Source organism: Delphinus delphis, chromosome 4, assembly GCF_949987515.2.
Source record: "Delphinus delphis chromosome 4, mDelDel1.2, whole genome shotgun sequence".
Classification (NCBI taxonomy): Eukaryota; Metazoa; Chordata; class Mammalia; order Artiodactyla; family Delphinidae; genus Delphinus; species Delphinus delphis.
In genome coordinates this window covers 70,656,368-70,669,901 of record NC_082686.1, presented here as the reverse complement: position 1 = coordinate 70,669,901, position 13,534 = coordinate 70,656,368, and the positions used below count along the sequence as shown (strand labels likewise).

Below are 13,534 nucleotides of genomic sequence, written 5' to 3'. Positions count from 1 at the left end.
GGGAGGAGTTATAGGAGAAAATGATCCTGGGGAGGAGAAAAAGCATGACAGTACTAGGAACTGAAAGACCACTTTGACTAGAGCTCAGAAAGTGAAGGGCAGGGTTGTGAAGAAAGATCAGGTATGAGAGGAAAAGGTAGGGGCCAGATGGTAGTGGAGGGACGGAGGGAGGGGGAGAGAGAGAGAGAGAGAGAGAGAGAGTGAGTGGGAGTGAGTGTGTGTGTGTGTGTGTGTTAATCCTAGGAACAGTAGGCTTTCAACATGATCAGATATACTTAATGTTAAAATCTCGCTGTGATGTAGAATTAGAGATGAGAGTGAATCCCATAGAGACTACTGTTAGGAGGATATTAAATAGTAGTCTAGGTCAGGGAATGATAGTATCTTGAACTTGGGTGATGACAGTGGAAAGTGGAAAGAAGTGGGCAGATTTGACAGGTATTTAGTGGGTAGAATCAGAATTTAGTGGTAGAATCACTAGTTAACATGTTAACTAGTTGAATATGGAGACGGGTATATAGAAAAGCTGTGCAGGCCTCTGGCTTGCAAAACTAGATGCCATTCATACAAAGGGGGAATCTGGATAAGGACTAAGCTGTGGGTTGAAGATCACAAGTTTAGTGTGGGATATGAAGCATTAGAGATCCCTAAGTGTCATAGAAGTAGTTATGTTCAGTAGGCAGTTTGGATGTGTGGTCTGGGGCTCAAATTAGAGAGTAATTAAAGCTATGGAAATAGATGTTTCCCTTTCTGCCAAAGAAAAGAATATAAAAGGAGAAAATCAGGGAGCTTAGGAGGAAGCCATGAAGAACTAAAATATTTCATGGTTGGAGGGAGGAGAGTGAGCTGGAAAGAGCATCGAGAAGGAGCAGTCAGAGAGGTTGAAAGAGTATGAATGTCATAGAAGTCAAGGGAAAAGTGAATTCAAGGACAAAGAAAGGGATCACCTAAGTTGAATGCTGTTGAGAGGTCTAAGATAACTGAAAACATTTGGTTGTATTTGATAACCTGAAGGTGATTTACAAGAACCATTTTGATGAAGTAAGTGCAGAAGCCAGATTAGAATGGTTGAAAAGGACGAAGAGGATTAGTTGAAACTACCAAAAATGAGATTAATGTATCAAGTCATGTTGAGCTAGTTTATGCATAAAGCTTATGTCCATATCAGTTTCTTCTATATAATTTGCCCTAATAATTACCCACATTCTAAGTAAGAATTCTTACCCGTAAACAACTCAGTGTGTGCAGTGTCAGAGTTACCAGGGAGAAACACTGCAGTGGGGGAAAAGTGTGGTCTCATTGATAACCGTTAGAATTGAAACTCCAGGCTCCTTGGGTATTGGAAAATTATCATTAGTGGAACACCTTGAAATTGTTTCTTCTTCACCATGTTATTGCTTTCCAAAATTGTAAACAGTATTTACAAAATTCTTGGTATTTTTCATGTAAGTCTTTCCTGTTCACCTTAAAATCACTCAAGTGCTGTATAGATTGTCTTCCTTTTCCAGCAGAGGGTCTCTGGTCCTTAAGGGGAAAAACAATAACGGGATTTTCTCCTAAAGATATTTCACTTAAGTGTTTTTATGTTTCTTAAGGAAATATATATCAGCTATTTTATTTTCATTTCCATTCAAGAGACATACCAGAGTACCAGAGTTGGGAACAAGATACAGAGCACGTTATCACCGTTACTTTTAACATAATATTTGAGAATAGTAGCCAGCAAAAGTAGGAAAAGTATTATAGGTTAAAAATAACTGTATTATTGTAAACTTGGAAAACCCGTGAGAGTCAACTGAAAATGACTAAAAACCAGCAAATTCATTAGAATTGCAGAAAACCATATGCTTTGTATGTGTACACACACAGAGTAGAAGATTTAATGGAAGTAAACACCCTCTTTATAATATCAGCAACAAGAAATGTGGAAAATTCCATATTAGGAAATTATTAAAACACTACTGAGGACACAAAACAACCCCACCCCCACTTTTTTCAGTGAGAAGAGTTAACATCATAAAGCACATAAAGTGTATCAGTTTTCCATAAGTTAACATAAACATTTCAGGCAACTCTCCCTTCCCCCCACCACAGATACTAAGCTAATTCAGAAATGATTTGGAAAGTGGACAAACAAGACAAACCAGAGAAAAACAAAAGAAGAACAGTGAGGGGGATTAGTCCTACCAAATGTTGAAGTATATTACAAAGTCTTAATAACTAAAACTTGTTTGTTCCGGCTTATGAATAGTCCCATAGAACAGAATAGAAGGTCTAGAAATAGACCCATGGAACTTATTAGTGTATGATTGTGATAAAAAATGTGATCAAGAAAAGATGAACCTTGCAGTAAATGATGTTGGAAAAACTGGATAGCCATCTGGAAAGACAGTTTTATCCATCACATTCTACCTCAGGATGAACTCCAAATGTATGTGATTTAATGTAAAAGATGAAACTACATACGTGTCATTAAAAATATGGACAGATTGGAACAGGAATGTTCTTTCTAAATAACACTTAAAATTTAATATCCATAAAATAAATGATTGATAAATTCATCTGTGTAAAAATTAAAACCCCTAGTAGCCAAACAACTCCACCCCCACTATTAAAAAAAAAACAAAAAACTGGAACTAATACAGACAGATGACGAGTCTCTTTAATAAAGCTCTTATAAATCATCAAGAAAAAGATCAGCAACCTAGTTTAAAAAAAATAGGTGAAAGATAGGTGCAGACAGTTCTTAGAAAATGACATGTAAGATGGTCAACGTCATACTGAAATATTGTTTTTTCACATATTAGATTTGTAGTCATCAGGAAGTTTAACAACATAGTAGTATATAGCAAGGTTATAGGGAAACAGTCAGTCATACATGGCTGGCGGGGTACATATTAATATCTCCTGTGGAGAGCAATTTTGGCAGTGTATTTCAAAAGCACAAACATATTTATTATTTGACCAGGAATTCTGTTTTTGAGAATTTATCCTACAGATGTACCTGCACATTTTGCATTGACAGGGTATATATTACAGCACTATTTATAACAGGAAATGTTTGGAAATAATAGGGGATTGGTTAAATAAATTGTATGTCTATCCATCAGTGAACGATATCAGCTATCAGAACAAATGAGCTAGCTCTTTTTCTACTGATAAGATCTCCAAATTACTGAATCAAAAAAAAAGATGCAGAACACAGTAAAATACGCCATCTTCATGTAAGAAAGAGGGAAAAATTACAAAAAGAATATATACTTATTTTTGCTTATGCCTGTGTCAAGAAACTCTGGAAAGAAACAGACCCAAACAAATAAATGTAGTTACCTATGGAGGGGCAAAGATAAGAGGAAGACTTTATCCTGTATATTTCTCTATATTGTTTTGATTTGGGGGGGGGAATCATTTAAGTATGTGAGCTAATCCATAAACAAACAAGGATCCTTAAATGGCAAAACTTAAAAAGTTTTATTCTGGAATGGCTAGTTAAAAAGGGAGAGAGAGAAGAAGAGGGAAAAAAATGGGAGAGGGAGAAGAAGATACAGAGAAAGATGGTAGAGTAAAAAAGGAAAATAAATACTAAAGCAGAACAAAAAACAAAGGATTAAGAAATAAAGATAACAAAAGTGGGTAATCAAAAAATAAATGACTACAGAAGATGAATTTGTGTTTACATTCATTTCTGGCTGACTTAGCTGTCATAATTGTTCTATTTAGGGGACCGGGAAAGTGTTCTGTTTTAAGCAGCAAAGGAACATTTTTACAAATTGCTTTTAAGGCATTAATGTTTGTTAAAGTAAATTTCTTTTTTTTTTTTTAAAGTAAATTTCTTAATGTTGCTTCTGATTAAATAAGCTTTTAATTCTTGATCTTCTACTAATATGTAGCAAATAATTTAAGCACGATTTTTCTCCATTTAATTTATTTTGAATTTAATTGCTAGCTCCTTGTGGGAAGAAATCATTTCTCATTCACTTTACGTGGTGTCAGTTGTGTTATCATGCATTATTAAAGTTGCAACTTTATTGAGATGTAATTGACAATATCAAAAAACCCACCCCTTTAAAGTGTACAATTCAGTAGTTTATGGTATATTCACAGAGTTGCACAGCTATCACCACAGTCTAATTTTTAGAATAACTTCCACCATTCTGAAATCCTGCACCCTTTCCTCCCAGCACTAGGCAATCTTTACTCTCCTTTCTGTCTCTATGGATTTCCCTGTTCTGGACATTTCTTATGAATGGAATCATACAGTAGGTGGTCTTTTTTGTCTAGTTCCTTTCACTTAGCATAATGTTTTAAAGGTTCATTCATGTTGTAGCATGTACTTCTATTACTTTTTATAGCTAAATAATATTCCGTGTGTGAAAATACCATATTTTGTTTATTCATTCATTAGTTCAGGGACATTTGAGTTGTTTTTACTTTTTGACTTATATGAATAATGCTGTTAGGATTATTTGTTTTTGTGTGGAAATAACGTTTTCAGTACTCTTGGGTATATGCTTTGGAGTGGAATTGCCGAGTCATATGGTAACTCTTATGTTTAACATTTTAAGGATCTGCAAAATTGTTTTCCAAAGCAGCTGTACCACTTTATAATCCTACCACCCAAGTGTGAGGGTTCCAGTTTCTCTGCATCCATGCTAACCCCTTCTTACTGTCCTTTCTGTTTTAACTGTCCTATTGGGTGTGAAGTGGTTTCTCGTGATACTGATTTGCACTTCCCTAATGAGTAGTGATGTTCAGCATCTTTTCATGTACTTATTGGCTATTTGTATATATTCTTTGGAGAAATGTTCATTCAGATCCATTACCTGTTATTAAATTAGTTTATTTGTCTTTTTATTGTTGAGTTGTAAGAGGTTTTTTTAGCATACTGGATATATACATCCCTTATCAGACATATGATTTGCAAATATTTTTTCCCATTCCATGGATTGTCTTTTCACCTTTTTAAAAAAAACCCATAACTTGAAGTTTATCATTTAATCATTTTCAAGCATACAATGTAGTGTAGTGAAGTACCTTTATAACATTGTGTAACAAAATTATACACAAACAAAAACCTGTAACCATTAAGCAGTAACTCCCTTTTCCTTCCTCTGCCAGTCCCTGGTAACCTTTATTCTACTTTCTATCCCTGTGAATTCGCCTACTCTAGGTATTTCATATAAATGGAATCACGAAGTATTTGTCCTTTTTGTGCCTGGTTTCTTTCACTTAGCATAATTTATTCAAGGTTCATCCATGTTGTATCATATATCAGAATTTCATTCCCTTTTATGGCTGAAAAATATTCCATTGTCTGTATATATCACATTTTGTTTATCCATTCAACACTTGGGTTGCTTCCATATTTTGGTTGTTGTGAATAATGCTGCTGTGAGCATTGGTATACAAATCTCTGAGTGAATCCCTGTTTGCAGTTCTTTAGGGTATATACCTAGGAGTAGGATAGTTGGCTTGTATGGTAATTCTAAGTTTAACATTTTGAGGAATTGCCAAACTGTTTCCCACAGCAGCTACTACAGCATTTGTCTTTTTACTTTCTTGATAGTGTCCTTTGAAGCACAAAAGTTTTTAATTTTGATGAGGTATATTTTATTTATTTTTTGTTTGTTTGCTTGTGCTTTTGGTGTAGTATCTAAGAAATCATTGCCTAACCCAAAGTCAAGATTTATTCCTATATTTTCTTCCAAGAGTTTTACAGTTTTAGTTCCCACATTTAGGCCTATGATCCATTTTGAGTTAATTTTTGTATACAGTGTGAGGTTGGGGTCCAACCCCATTCTTTTGCATATGGGTATCAAATTGTCCCAGTGTCACTGTTGAAAAGACTGTTTTTTCCCCACTGAAGTCAGTCGACTATAAATGTAAAGGTTTATTTCTAGACTCTCAATTCTGTTCCTCGATATGTATGTCTATCCTTATGCCATTACCACACTATCTTACTACTGTAGCTTGATTGTAAGTTTTGAAGTTGGGAAGTCTGAGTCTGCCTACTTAATACTTCTTTTTCAAGATTGCTTTAGCTGTTATGGATCCCTTGCATTTCCATATGAATTTTAGGATCAGGTTGTCAGCTTCTGCTTTGACCAATGTGGGGTGTATTATCATTTTTAACATTAAAGTCTTCCAGTTCATGAATATCATGTAGAATTAATTGAATTCTAATAAGTTCACTAATTTTCTCTTTTATCCTCTCTCACTTTTGAAGAATGACTTTAAATTCTGATCTTAATGAGCTCTATCATATACAGTCTTTATTTCAAAATATGCACCTATTTTTAAACTTCTTTTTAAAATAATACTTGTACTCTCCTTCCCTTTTCATCCTAGTTCTTCTGGGATCTTGTTATTTCGATTATTCACCATAATATTCCATTTTAGTTCAGTTTCCCACCCTTACCAATCCTTAATCTCGAATGGATTGCCTCCTATTACTTCTCACCTCCTTTTTCTCATTTCTTTCACTTTCAAACTTCCTAAATAAGTGGTCTTCTCTTCCAGCTTTTGTTGCTTCATTAGTTATCCACTTACTAACCCCTTGGACAAGTATCTTAATTTTTCTGGACTTTCTTTTTTGTAAAAATAAGTAAATTGGTCGAGATTAGTTGTATTAGGTCTCCATTCTAGCCTTTGAACTCTGGAGTCCTTACTCAGACTCCCTGTGTACAGAAGTGGAGCTGTTCTGTCCTGAATTTTGGGTGGCAACCTTAGAGCCATTTGCCACACCAGGATGATCCTTTGCAGGCCTCTGTGGAGCCCCCAAGAGCAGAGTTTGAAGCCATTTCAAAGTCCCTTCAGCCCTAAAATTTGATAACTCCATAGCAATTACAGAAGTTGCAGTTCTTGAAAGTTTCAGATAATTTATTTGTTGCCAAATTAAATTGTCTTTTTAGGTACCAGTTCTCCACTATATTTTATAGTATCTCAACCCTTAGTTGCTCTGTTATTCCTCACTAAATTTTCTTTCCTTGGCTTTAATCTCATACACACAATCCCTTAAAGGGCTACTCAGCTTAGGTTCTAACACAAGAAGCTTTCCCAGATCATACCAGCTCATAATAACATTTTTTCCAATTATAATCCACTGTAATAATCCTTTATGCCATTCATGTGGCCCTTAAAAGTTGCCCGAAGTGTTTTGAGCTACATAAAGATAATTTAGGCCCAGATTCTGACCTAAAGGAATGTAATTTAGTTAAAAGAATAGATTCGTACAAAATAATTATTGGAATGAAAGTAATGAGTGCCATTGGAGAGGTACAGCTGAAGTTCTCTGGAAAGTTAAAGAAGATAAAGATGCCTTTCCTCTAGGGGAATAGGGCAAAGTATCCCAGAGGAGATGGGCTGGGCCTTGAGGGGAGTGTAGTACCTGACACACAGAGGTGGACTGAGGGAGCTGCGTGAATCGAGGCAGAAGTAGGAAAGCATGAGATGGTAGGTTCTTCGATTTGGCTGGAGAAAAATGTTAAGATAACTAGTGGGTTATAAAGGTAAACCAGAGCTGGATATAGTTCTGTTAGTTGTTTCTTTCTTGTTTTCCCAATTATGTCATAAACTCTTTGAGGACAAGTAACATGTCTTATATTTTTGTGGGTAGAGGAGAAGTATTAGTAAAGTTTTGCTGACTGTATGAAAGGTAGAAACAGTAGTTTCCCAAACAAGCATTATTTAAGATAACTTCTTGTCACACCCTTCTGTTTACTTAGGCTGTGGCTTTATCATTAAAAGCTATTTTAGATCTTCTTCGTTGTGGTTCATTAAAGCTGAGAAGTCCTTATGTGATTAAAAAAAAAAAACTGGGGGTGGTGTGGGGGTCATGTGCCCAGTTAACAGCCCTCAATTTAATTCGCTCCCGAAAGGACATGAGAAATGCTGGTTTGAGTCGAGGAAAAGAGAATCGGTATAAACAAACATTACTTTTAAAACTTAGTCTCTAATTTAAGCTCTTCTTATGTTTTTTGTTTGTTTTTTCGGTACTTGGGCCTCTCACTGCTGTGGCCTCTCCCGTTGCAGAGCACAAGCTCCAGACGCGCAGGCTCAGCGGCCATGGCTCACGGGCCCAGCCGCTCTGCGGCATGCGGGATCTTCCCAGACCAGGGCACAAACCCGTGTCCCCTGCATCGGCAGGCGGACTCTCAACCACTGTGCCACCAGGGAAGCCCTCTTCTTATGTTTTAATAAATTAGATTTAAAAAATATTTTCCTAGGATTCAGATTTCATTTAACCACAAATATCTTTGAAAAGACATGAAGAATTAAAAAGGTATACCCAAGAATTGTGTTGGACTACGTATGGGTAACATTTTGTTTTTTCAAAAATTTTTCTGAAATACTTTTTGTATGATTGAAAAAAGGATTAGAAACATCAGCCACTCTACTGAAACCCTGTTCATATTACTGTTAAGGTCCTGGTAATAATACCGGTCCCTATGGAAGGAGTATATTATGTACACATACAGTAAAAGGGAAATTGAGTATGCCTGCTTTCAACCTTTTCTTTCCAATGGCGTGTACCAATCTCTTCCATTTTTACAAAGCAAGATATTCTTGACAAATTAAACTGGAAGATATGTTTAGTATAAGGGAGACTTTGGTCATTTAAAAAGAACAAAGTATGGCAACGTTCAAAAGCCATTTATTTAGAGGTTCTTGTGGTGAAGTAATTCATTATTTTACAGTATTTGTTTTGTTTTAAACTTTCTGTATCATGTGCTAGGTGAAAAACCATTTCGCTGTGATGAATGTGGTATGAGATTCATTCAAAAATATCATATGGAAAGGCATAAGAGAACTCATAGTGGAGAAAAACCCTACCAGTGTGAATACTGTTTACAGGTAAGATGTGGTTTGAATATTTTTTAAAAATCATTTTATTGTGGTATGAGTGACATTGAAACTCTTCTATCTGAAATTAAATTATAAAACAATTCTAATAAGTGAAATTAGGAAATGTTACTACTAAAACTATTTGAAGAACTTCCTAACTGCTGTTGATTCAATTTGTAATAAACAGTTGGCTCAGCAAATTAGTTTGGAGTTGCTCATATTATTATGCTTATATCTATCTTTATATTAATTCCGTTTTTTCTTTTCTTTTCTTGGTTGGCCAAAATACAAACTAAAACAAAAAACTCACTTCCGAACTTTGAATTCGACAGTATTTTTCCAGAACAGATCGTGTACTGAAACATAAACGTATGTGCCATGAAAATCATGACAAGAAACTAAACAGATGTGCCATCAAAGGTGGCCTTCTGACATCTGAGGAAGATTCTGGCTTCTCTACATCACCAAAAGATAACTCACTGCCAAAAAAGAAGAGGCAGAAAACTGAGAAAAAATCATCTGGGATGGACAAAGAGAGTTCTTTGGACAAATCTGACCTGAAGAAAGACAAAAATGATTACTTGCCTCTTTACTCTTCAAGTACTAAAGTAAAAGATGAGTATATGGTGGCAGAGTATGCTGTTGAGATGCCACATTCTTCAGTTGGGGGATCGCATTTAGAAGATGCATCAGGAGAAATACATCCACCTAAGTTGGTTCTCAAAAAAATTAATAGTAAGAGAAGTCTGAAACAGCCATTGGAGCAAAATCAAACAATTTCGCCTTTGTCCACATATGAAGAGAGCAAAGTTTCAAAGTATGCTTTTGAACTTGTGGACAAACAAGCTTTACTGGACTCAGAAGGCAATGCTGACATTGACCAGGTTGACAATTTGCAAGAGGGGCCTAGTAAACCTGTGCACAGTAGCACTAATTACGATGATGCCATGCAGTTTTTGAAGAAGAAGCGATATCTTCAGGCAGCCAGTAACAATAGTAGGGAGTATGCGCTGAATGTGGGTACCATAGCTTCTCAGCCTTCTGTAACACAGGCAGCTGTGGCGAGTGTCATTGATGAGAGTACCACAGCATCCATATTAGATTCACAGGCACTGAATGTGGAGATAAAAAGTAATCATGACAAAAATGTTATTCCAGATGAGGTACTGCAGACTCTGTTGGATCATTATTCTCATAAAGCTAATGGACAACATGAGATATCGTTCAGTGTTGCGGACACTGAGGTGACTTCTAGCATATCAATAAATTCTTCCGAAGTACCTGAGGTTACTCAGTCGGAGAATGTTGGATCAAGCTCCCAAGCATCCTCGTCAGATAAAGCCAACATGCTGCAGGAATACTCAAAGTTTCTGCAGCAGGCTTTGGACAGAACTAGCCAAAATGATGCCTATTTGAATAGCCCGAGCCTTAACTTTGTGACCGATAACCAGACCCTTCCAAATCAGCCAGCGTTCTCTTCCATAGACAAGCAAGTCTATGCAGCCATGCCCATCAATAGCTTTCGATCAGGAATGAATTCTCCACTAAGAACAACTCCAGATAAGTCCCACTTTGGACTAATAGTTGGTGATTCACAGCACTCATTTCCCTTTTCAGGTGATGAGACCAACCATGCTTCTGCCACATCAACACAGGACTTTTTGGATCAAGTGACTTCTCAGAAGAAAGCTGAGGCTCAGCCTGTCCACCAAGCTTACCAAATGAGCTCTTTTGAACAACCCTTCCGTGCTCCATATCATGGATCCAGAGCTGGAATAGCTACTCAGTTTAGCACTGCCAATGGACAGGTGAACCTTCGGGGACCAGGGACAAGTGCTGAATTTCCAGAATTTCCCTTGGTGAATGTAAATGATAATAGAGCTGGGATGACATCCTCACCTGATGCCACAACTGGCCAGACTTTTGGCTAAAAAAAATGTGTAAATAATACTGGCACTTTAGAACAGATTAATCAAGAGTGGGGTTACTCTGTGTAAAATGGAGTGCTGTACAGATTTAAGAGCAATGCGTTAAAACAAGTTAAGCTGATATGAATAGCAAGATAATCCAATAACTGCATTTTGTTTGGTTAGTCAGCATTCTTGAACTGCCTTACATGTTGTCACCTTTATAGAAGCAATGCATTACTTGTTTTAGATCAGAAACTTGCTATTCCACCTACACCAAGTTTAAAAGGAAAAAAAAAAAAAGACTTTCGCACAATTGTTTCCTAACTGATAATATTGTACATTTTTAGGAGATTAGTAATTGTGTGAAATTTACTCATACTGTTTCTAAGTTTTTCAGCATAGTCATGGCACTTCAGCAGGGAATCTGAGTATAGACAGAGTGAACTTAAAAGTTTAAATGTCAAGAGATTATGGCTTAAATAAATTAGTGTGTCCTATAGGGGGAAAAAAGGAAACCACCTTTTAAAAAGAATGATATGCCATATACCCTTGATTTTCATTTTGCATTATATTGACATGTTTTTTTTTTTTGAGAAAAAAGTAATAAAAATCTGATAGTCTAAGACTCCACTATTTAAAAGCCTAATTACTTTAAAAATATGCATACTTTCAAAACTTTTACCAAAATACATAACTGTTGAAGCATTCACTTCTGTATGGAAGTATGCATATTGGTGTCAGTTTCTTTGTACAGTTGTACCTAGATATTTTTTATGATTTTTCATGTGCAAGTATCAAGGTTTTGAAGTTTTAGTAAAAAGATATTCTGTAGATTACATTCCCAAGAACATAATGCTTATACAAAATGTATATTCCACATTTTAAAGCTTAATTGTATTTTACTTTACATATACACTTCAGTTAACATAGAGCACTTAGAATCTATTTGGTATTTTTGATTTCTCAAAGTAAAAAAAAAAATTTAGATTTTTAGGTTTGATATGGTTGTGTCATAATCATCTCATAATTGAAAATTTTAATTTTTGGCAATAAAAGGAAATTGGATATCTTTGGAACTGTAAAACCTGGTTTAATCCTTCTCTTTCTAGAATCTTGATAGATTGGATAATTAAACAGTATCCAGAGAAACTAAAGAAATGGGCATTTTAATTGCTTATTTTATCTTGAGTTACTTTTTAATGAACACTGCTCATTACAATTTTACAAACCAAGAGTGTTTACTAATTCTAGTAACTACAGTTTCTTTTTCAGCTAGATGAGTGATCGGAAACTTTTTGTTGCATTTCAAAATCTAAATAAACTACAGACTTTATCCTTATACCACGAATGTTTTTTTTTTTAATTCTTTGTCTTAAAATAATACAGCATGGTACAATAAATAGTGCTTTTATATATATACATATTATATATATACTTTTCTAAAGAATGATGGTTTGAGTTACACATTGGACAGTTTTAATTTTTGGAAAGTAACATTTTATTATCCTGTTTAATTTCTTCCAACTTTTTGGTTTTTTATTTTAAATTTCCACCATCTTTGTCACAATGCACACGTACTGATATAGCACCAGTGATAATCTAAAATTAAAACCCTTGGAAGATGCAACTTTATGTTAATTTCCATTTTAACTTTTGTATTGGCCTTATAGATCTGCAGTCTTTGTTTCAGTATAGAATGTTATACATTTAAATTATTTTTTTCTTTTATTTAATGTTATCCCAAGACTGTTCTCATAAAGAAAGGGAACAAAGAAATATCTACCCTTAACATCTTTTGCATTTATTTTGAATATATGGTGTTTTTATGATAAGGAATATAAATTATGTTTAATATGGGTTTCCTCTACACTTTGGTTGTTAAACTTTGCTTGAAATGTTTTCCCATTTGACAGCTTTCTTTGCTGCCAAATTTTTCAAGAATTTTAGACTTCTTTGAAGTAGATATTGAAGTTCTGCCATTACTGACTCTTAAGAATGGTGTGTCTTGCGTTGCACATTACAACCTCAAGAAGGCTTCATTCAGGCGAGATGTTAACAATGGAACTGTGCTCTCCCTAGGTACAGGCATTTTTGTTTTTCTCATACTACTATTGGATGATGGTAGGCATTTATTTTGGTTTTTTGTTTTTGTTTTGAGCCTGGTTAGAATTTCTGTTCTGTTGAGAACTTGGTACAGAATAAGGTTTTTTGTTTGTGTTAACATCACCAGCACAGTTTTTAGAATGTGGCTCTACTGCTGAGCAGTAAGTCAAGGAGGGAAGGCCTTTGAAAGTGGCAGTCATGCAAGCAGTTCAGGTGTTGCATTCCTGTGTTCACCACATTTCTTTACATCTACATAATGGCAGACTTTTCTACCACATTATAAGCATATTTTGAGATAAATGATACTTTGGCATAATTTACTGACTTACCACTTTTTAAGTATAGTCATCGCTCTCTTACTGTGAAATTCTACATGCCTACCAGAGTTACCTTGTATTATCATCATATGATAAACATCTCAGCAGTTTGGGTTTCCCCACTTTGGTTCAGAAAGTTACTTAATTTCTATCTGGGCATTAATAGAGAAAGCAAGTAGCCTTTTGTGCTGCTTTAAATCAGAATATTGAGGATATCCTTTTGCAATTTTTATTTCATTTCTCTTGGTGAGCAAATTGTTCTATGAAAACATACTCTTACACCCTTAAACTTGGCGAAGTGTGAGTGAGGTGTGCTTTCTTAGGACCTGTTCTCATGTTTGAAGATTGGAAACAGATCAC

The 13,534-nt window shown here is 35.3% G+C and overlaps 1 protein-coding gene across 5 annotated transcripts in view; it reads left to right on the top strand.

Moving 5' to 3' along the window:
* Positions 1 to 12,093, top strand: part of ZNF148 (zinc finger protein 148) — a 126,403-nt gene extending 114,310 nt beyond the window's left edge. For all 5 annotated transcript variants that reach the window (XM_060010818.1, XM_060010814.1, XM_060010817.1 and 2 more), the window contains 2 exons: positions 8,735 to 8,853; positions 9,177 to 12,093. In XM_060010818.1, coding sequence (XP_059866801.1) covers positions 8,735 to 8,853; positions 9,177 to 10,775 — 1,718 coding nt within the window. In that variant the 3' untranslated portion in view covers positions 10,776 to 12,093. The remainder of the gene's footprint in view (positions 1 to 8,734; positions 8,854 to 9,176) is intronic.
* Positions 12,094 to 13,534: the final 1,441 nt, after the last annotated feature.